Source organism: Ascaphus truei, unplaced genomic scaffold (assembly GCF_040206685.1).
Source record: "Ascaphus truei isolate aAscTru1 unplaced genomic scaffold, aAscTru1.hap1 HAP1_SCAFFOLD_2823, whole genome shotgun sequence".
NCBI classification, from domain to species: Eukaryota; Metazoa; Chordata; class Amphibia; order Anura; family Ascaphidae; genus Ascaphus; species Ascaphus truei.
In genome coordinates, this window is record NW_027455776.1 from 1 (window position 1) to 6,560 (window position 6,560).

General features: G+C 59.5%; 1 protein-coding gene across 2 annotated transcripts; it reads left to right on the top strand.

The window, feature by feature from the left end:
• Nucleotides 1-221: 221 nt before the first annotated feature.
• On the top strand, nt 222-5,866 carry HMBS (hydroxymethylbilane synthase). 2 transcript variants are annotated; one of them, XM_075583075.1, is made up of 6 exons: nt 222-322; nt 900-1,019; nt 1,468-1,521; nt 4,586-4,672; nt 5,230-5,408; nt 5,537-5,866. In XM_075583075.1, exons 2-5 carry the CDS (start codon nt 948-950, stop codon nt 5,401-5,403), a joined length of 387 nt encoding a protein of 128 aa, XP_075439190.1. In that variant the 5' UTR covers nt 222-322; nt 900-947; the 3' UTR covers nt 5,404-5,408; nt 5,537-5,866. The 2 variants fall into 2 exon arrangements, with proteins under 2 accessions (XP_075439190.1, XP_075439189.1); XM_075583074.1 differs by having other exon boundaries at nt 5,230-5,866.
• Nucleotides 5,867-6,560: the final 694 nt, after the last annotated feature.

Sequence of the window (6,560 nt, forward strand, 5' to 3'; positions counted from 1 at the left end):
TATCTACCACCCTTTCCCCTCTGCTGGTAGGTTATGCCTCGTATCCACCACCCTTTCCCCTCTGCTGGTAGGTTATGCTACGTATCTACCACCCTTTCCCCTCTGCTGGTAGGTTATGCCTCGTATCCACCACCCTTTCCCCTCTGTTGGGAGGCTTGGCCATGTATCCACTCACCCAGCTGGTAACCTCTAATACCTTATCACCTCGACTTGGCAGGGTATCCCCTACTGGTAACCTAACTCCTGTGTGCCTGACTGCCTCTTTCTCCCCCCCCCCCCCCAGGTCCTGACTCCAGATGAGTGTCTGTACGCCGTGGGTCAGGTAAGTGTCTGTGCTGCTGCTCCGCAGTGCTACTGACAGAAAGCTCTGCAGGGGGGTGGTATGCTCTGGCTGTACGTCTGTCTCCCTGCAAGGGGCGGTATGCTCTGCGTCTCCCTGCAGGGGGCGGTATGCTCTGCACTGTACGTCTGTGTCTCCCTGCAGGGGGCGGTATGCTCTGCACTGTACGTCTGCGTCTCCCTGCAGGGGGCGGTATGCTCTGCACTGTACGTCTGCGTCTCCCTGCAGGGGGCGGTATGCTCTGCACTGTACGTCTGCGTCTCCCTGCAGGGGGCGGTATGCTCTGCACTGTACGCCTGGGTCTCCCTGCAGGAGGCAGTATGCTCTGTGCTGTACGTCTGTGTCTCCCAGTAGGAGGCGGTGTGCTCTGTGCTGTACGTCTGTGTTTCCCAGTAGGGGGCGGTGTACGTCTGTGTCTCCCTGTAGGGGGGCGGTATGCTCTGCGCTGTACGTCTCTGTGTCTCCCTGTAGGGGGCGCTGTGCTCTGCGCTGTACGTCTCTGTGTCTCCCTGTAGGGGGCGCTGTGCTCTGCGCTGTACGTCTCTGTGTCTCCCTGTAGGGGGCGCTTGCTGTGGAGGTCCGAGCCAGGGACCAGGGCATTCTGAGCATGGTGTCTGCTCTGCAGGACCCAGAGACTGCACTGCGCTGCATCGCAGAGAGGGCGTTCCTGAGGAGGCTGGTGAGGGGGCACAGCGGGCAGGGATCTCCCTGTGGGGGGAGGTGTCAGGGTTCTCCCTGCGCGGGGAGGAGGCCCAGAGGGAGGGGGGCAGGGATCTCCCTGTGGGGGGAGGTGTCAGGGATCTCCCTGCGGGGGGAGGAGGCCCAGAGGGAGGGGGGCAGGGATCTCCCTGCGGGGGGATGAGGCCCAGAGGGAGGGGGGCAGGGATCTCCCTGTGGGGGGAGGTGTCAGGGATCTCCCTGCTGGGGGAGGAGGCCCAGAGGGAGGGGGGCAGGGATCTCCCTGTGGGGGGAGGTGTCAGGGATCTCCCTGCGGGGGGAGGAGGCCCAGAGGGAGGAATCTCCCTGCAGGGGGAGTGGGGAGAAGCCTGTCACCCTGTGGGCGGGGGGACATGAACACATACTACCCCCACCCCCTCCCCCGGCTCCTGACACGCTCTGTGTTACAGGAGGGCGGCTGCAGTGTTCCTGTGGCAGTGAGCACGGCCGTGATGGATTCTCAGGTACTCGCTCTGTTACTCACAGTGTGACCGTGATAATGTCTCTCACACTCACTGTCTCTCTGATCTCTCCCCCCCCCCGTCTCTCTGATCTCTCCCCCCCCGTCTCTCTGATCTCTCCCCCCCCGTCTCTCTGATCTCTCCCCCCCCTTCCCCGTCTCTCTGATCTCTCCCCCCCCCTTCCCCGTCTCTCTGACCTCTTCCCCCCCTTCCCCGTCTCTCTGATCTCTCCCCCCCCTTCCCCGTCTCTCTGATCTGTCCCCCCCTCCCCTGTCTCTCTGATCTGTCCCCCCCTCCCCTGTCTCTCTGATCTGTCCCCCCCTCCCCTGTCTCTCCGATCTGTCCCCCCCTCCCCTGTCTCTCTGATCTCTCCCCCCCGTCTCTCTGATCTCTCCCCCCCGTCTCTCTGATCTCTCCCCCCCCGTCTCTCTGATCTCTCCCCCCCTCCTCTGTCTCTCTGATCTCTCCCCCCTCCTCTGTCTCTCTGATCTCTCCCCCCCCCTCCCCGTCTCTCTGATCTCTCCCCCCGTCTCTCTGATCTCTCCCCCCCCTCCCCGTCTCTCTGATCTCTTTCCCCCCCCTCCCGTCTCTCTGATCTCTTTCCCCCCCCTCCCCTGTTTCTCTGATCTCTTCCCCCCCTCCCCTGTCTCTCTGATCTCTTCCCCCTCTCCTGATCTCTTCCCCCCCTCCCCTGTCTCTCTGATCTCTTCCCCCCCCCTCCCACTGTCTCTCTGATCTCTTCCCCCCCCTCCCCTGTCTCTCTGATCTCTTTCCCCCCCTCCCCTGTCTCTCTGATCTCTTTCCCCCCCTCCCCTGTCTCTCTGATCTCTTTCCCCCCCCTCCCCTGTCTCTCTGATCTCTTTCCCCCCCTCCCGTCTCTGATCTCTCCCCCCCTCCCCTGTCTCTCTGATCTCTTTCCCCCCCCTCCCGTCTCTCTGATCTCTTTCCCCCCCTCCCGTCTCTGATCTCTCCCCCCCTCCCCTGTCTCTCTGATCTCTCCCCCCCTCCCGTCTCTCTGATCTCTCCCCCCCCCTCCCCTGTCTCTCTGATCTCTTCCCCCCCCTCCCCTGTCTCTCTGATCTCTCCCCCCCCTCCCCTGTCTCTCTGATCTCTTTCCCCCCCTCCCCTGTCTCTCTGATCTCTTTCCCCCCCTCCCGTCTCTCTGATCTCTTTCGCCCCCCCTCCCGTCTCTCTGATCTCTTTCGCCCCCCCTCCCCTGTCTCTCTGATCTCTTCCCCCCCTCCCCTGTCTCTCTGATCTCTTCCCCCCCCCTCCCACTGTCTCTCTGATCTCTTCCCCCCCCTCCCCTGTCTCTCTGATCTCTTTCCCCCCCTCCCCTGTCTCTCTGATCTCTTTCCCCCCCTCCCCTGTCTCTCTGATCTCTTCCCCCCCCCTCCCACTGTCTCTCTGATCTCTTCCCCCCCCTCCCCTGTCTCTCTGATCTCTTTCCCCCCCTCCCCTGTCTCTCTGATCTCTTTCCCCCCCTCCCCTGTCTCTCTGATCTCTTTCCCCCCCCTCCCCTGTCTCTCTGATCTCTTTCCCCCCCTCCCGTCTCTGATCTCTCCCCCCCTCCCCTGTCTCTCTGATCTCTTTCCCCCCCCTCCCTCTGATCTCTTTCCCCCCCCTCCCGTCTCTGATCTCTCCCCCCCTCCCCTGTCTCTCTGATCTCTCCCCCCCCTCCCGTCTCTCTGATCTCTCCCCCCCCCTCCCCTGTCTCTCTGATCTCTCCCCCCCCTCCCCTGTCTCTCTGATCTCTTTCCCCCCCTCCCGTCTCTCTGATCTCTTTCGCCCCCCCTCCCGTCTCTCTGATCTCTTTCGCCCCCCCTCCCCTGTCTCTCTGATCTCTTCCCCCCCTCCCCTGTCTCTCTGATCTCTTCCCCCCCTCCCACTGTCTCTCTGATCTCTTCCCCCCCCTCCCCTGTCTCTCTGATCTCTTTCCCCCCCTCCCCTGTCTCTCTGATCTCTTTCCCCCCCTCCCCTGTCTCTCTGATCTCTTTCCCCCCCCTCCCCTGTCTCTCTGATCTCTTTCCCCCCCTCCCGTCTCTGATCTCTCCCCCCCTCCCCTGTCTCTCTGATCTCTTTCCCCCCCCTCCCGTCTCTCTGATCTCTTTCCCCCCCTCCCGTCTCTGATCTCTCCCCCCCTCCCCTGTCTCTCTGATCTCTCCCCCCCCTCCCCTGTCTCTCTGATCTCTCCCCCCCCCTCCCGTCTCTCTGATCTCTCCCCCCCCTCCCCTGTCTCTCTGATCTCTTCCCCCCCTCCCCTGTCTCTCTGATCTCTCCCCCCCCTCCCCTGTCTCTCTGATCTCTTTCCCCCCCTCCCGTCTCTCTGATCTCTTTCGCCCCCCCTCCCCTGTCTCTCTGATCTCTTTCGCCCCCCCCCTCCCCTGTCTCTCTGATCTCTTTCGCCCCCCCCTCCCCTGTCTCTCTGATCTCTTCCCCCCCCCTCCTCCCGTCTCTCTGATCTCTTTCCCCCCCCCCTCCCCCCTCCCCTGTCTCTCTGATCTCTTCCCCCCCCCCCTCCCCTGTCTCTCTGATCTCTTCCCCCCTCCTCCCCCTGTCTCTCTGATCTCTTCCCCCCCCTCCCGTCTCTCTGATCTCTTTCCCCCCCTCCCCTGTCTCTCTGATCTCTTTCCCCCCCCTCCCCTGTCTCTCTGATCTCTTTCCCCCCCCTCCCCTGTCTCTCTGATCTCTTTCCCCCCCTCCCGTCTCTGATCTCTCCCCCCCTCCCCTGTCTCTCTGATCTCTCCCCCCCCTCCCGTCTCTCTGATCTCTCCCCCCCCCTCCCCTGTCTCTCTGATCTCTTCCCCCCCCTCCCCTGTCTCTCTGATCTCTCCCCCCCTCCCGTCTCTCTGATCTCTTTCCCCCCCTCCCCTGTCTCTCTGATCTCTTTCGCCCCCCCTCCCCTGTCTCTCTGATCTCTTTCGCCCCCCCCTCCCGTCTCTCTGATCTCTTTCGCCCCCCCTCCCGTCTCTCTGATCTTTCCCCCCCCCCTCCACTATCTCTCTGATCTCCCTGACCCCCCCCTCCCTGTTTTTTTTATCGATGTCTCTCCCCTCTCTTTCCCCAGCTGTACCTGACTGGCGCTGTGTACAGTTTGGATGGATCGGACAGTCTGAAGGAGACGATGCAGGCCTGTGTGCAGTACCCACAGGAGGTATGTGTGTGTGTGTTGTGTCTATGATTTGTGTCGTCATTTCAGGGAGGCTGCATTGTGTTAAGATCTAAGTGGCTTCTGCTTAACAGCACAAACCTGTCCATTCTCCCTCTTCCATTGAAGAGAGAAATGCAGGAACACTGTAAACCAACAGAAATACTTCTCAGCCTCTGCTCCGTAGCAGACGGGAATCTCCAAGTCCCAAGGAAAGCCACGGAGAACAGGAGAGATACCGGCACACAGACTGGAAGAATATTACATTTCAATGTGCCAAACGAAAGCAAAGTTTTGGCTGTAAATTGCAGCCTTTGTCAGGGTGAGAGCCCTTCGTCTGTGTGCCAGTATCACCCCTATTCTCCTACTCTCCCCCTTCCCAGCGAGGGAAAGGTTGATGCTGTTTTAGAGGCAACAGAAGCCTAGTGAATTAGCAATCTGCGGTTTTCCTGTATTACACCCACGCAATAAAGATGGCTGACTGTGACTAACACGCACCCGATTACATGGCGTCCCAGCACACTGCGAGGTCACGTCTCTCTCTCTCTCTCCCCTATCCCCAGGAGGAGGAGGGTCCCAACGATGACACGCAACACGTGGGTGTCACAGTCCTGGGTGCGTCCCGACGCGCTCTGGACGCTGCGGAGCGTTTAGGGACAGAACTGGCAGAGCTGCTACTGAGCCAAGGAGCCAACGAGATTCTTACGGTGGCGAGACAGCTTAACGACGCAAGATAATCTCGGTAGTTCCCGGGGGAGGCGCGAGGAGGGAGACCCCCCTTTCTCTGCGGCCAGCAGGGGGGCGCAGTGCTCTGCTGGGCCGGTCTGGCACTGCAACGGGTTCATAAAACGCTGCTCTCTCCCCCCACAGCACGGAAACGCGTCTGGGTATCTCGTCGAACAAAGGTTTTATTTCAGGCAACAAAGGGGCAGTTACCAATCTCCGGCTCGCAGAACTATCGCACCGTATTGTGGTGAAATATTTTTATTGCCCCAGTTTCGCAGCCGGGGGAGAATGAAAAATAATCTTCCAGAACCAATGAGATCCGATACCGAGTCTCCCAGCAGCACTGCACATCAGAACCAACGAGATCCGGTACCGGTGCTGGAGGTCGGATGTGAGGACCTGTCAGGGAGGCTCGAACCTTGTACGTCAGCGGCTGAATGTAATAATCATCCAAATAAAAACAATAATGATGAATAGATGTTTTTATTGCAGTTTTTTCCCTGAAACTTGGCAGTGACTCTGGAAGCGGAGCAATCAGTGAAACGCGTTGGCTGCGCGACTAACCGCCTGACGCCTCGCGGTCTGAGGGCTTAATGGTGGAGAGGTGGCATGTCTGGCTATGCAGGGCAGAATGATATACATGTATTTGCCCCTCTGTAATATATAACAGGAGTGGAAGAAATGAATAGAGAAAGCTTGCGCTACCTGCCGGGTGTTCACCCAGGATATATAAGCTTAGTAACTAGGCACAACTCATGGGAAACGGGAGATGGGGAAGAGATATTCTTTGAATGGGAGCACTCCTAAAATACCCCAATTGCAACTGGTTTGCTAATAATATGCGTCCCAGCTCAGGTATCACTGTACAGTAAACCAGTATCCCTAAGGCCTCGTTCAGGGTGCCAGAGACAGGAGTTGGAGGGAGGGCGGGCGGCAGTCTGCTGGGCGATGTGTGTTCATCCCCAGCAGACGTTTTCAGGAGTTGAGGAGGGGGCGGGGCTACAGACGTGAGGTTAGGGATCCAAGTTGCAGTCATGAAATCATTCTCAAGAATGATTTCATTGGCTGCCGAGGTCCCAGTGATGCTGCTGCAGCTTGAAAAAACGATTTTTTCGTTTATTGAAACTGTAGCCAGCGTCAACTCCGGGCTTCGGAGACAGGGCAGCTG

What these genes read in the sequence shown, in the direction of transcription:
- HMBS (XM_075583074.1), top strand. Translation starts at nt 948, where the DNA reads ATGGTGTCTGCTCTGCAGGACCCAGAGACTGCACTGCGCTGCATCGCA. An exon ending in GGGCGTTCCTGAGGAGGCTG is followed by an intron (nt 1,020 to 1,467) that starts GTGAGGGGGCAC and finishes TCTGTGTTACAG; the next exon opens with GAGGGCGGCTGCAGTGTTCC. An exon ending in CGGCCGTGATGGATTCTCAG is followed by an intron (nt 1,522 to 4,585) that starts GTACTCGCTCTG and finishes CTCTTTCCCCAG; the next exon opens with CTGTACCTGACTGGCGCTGT.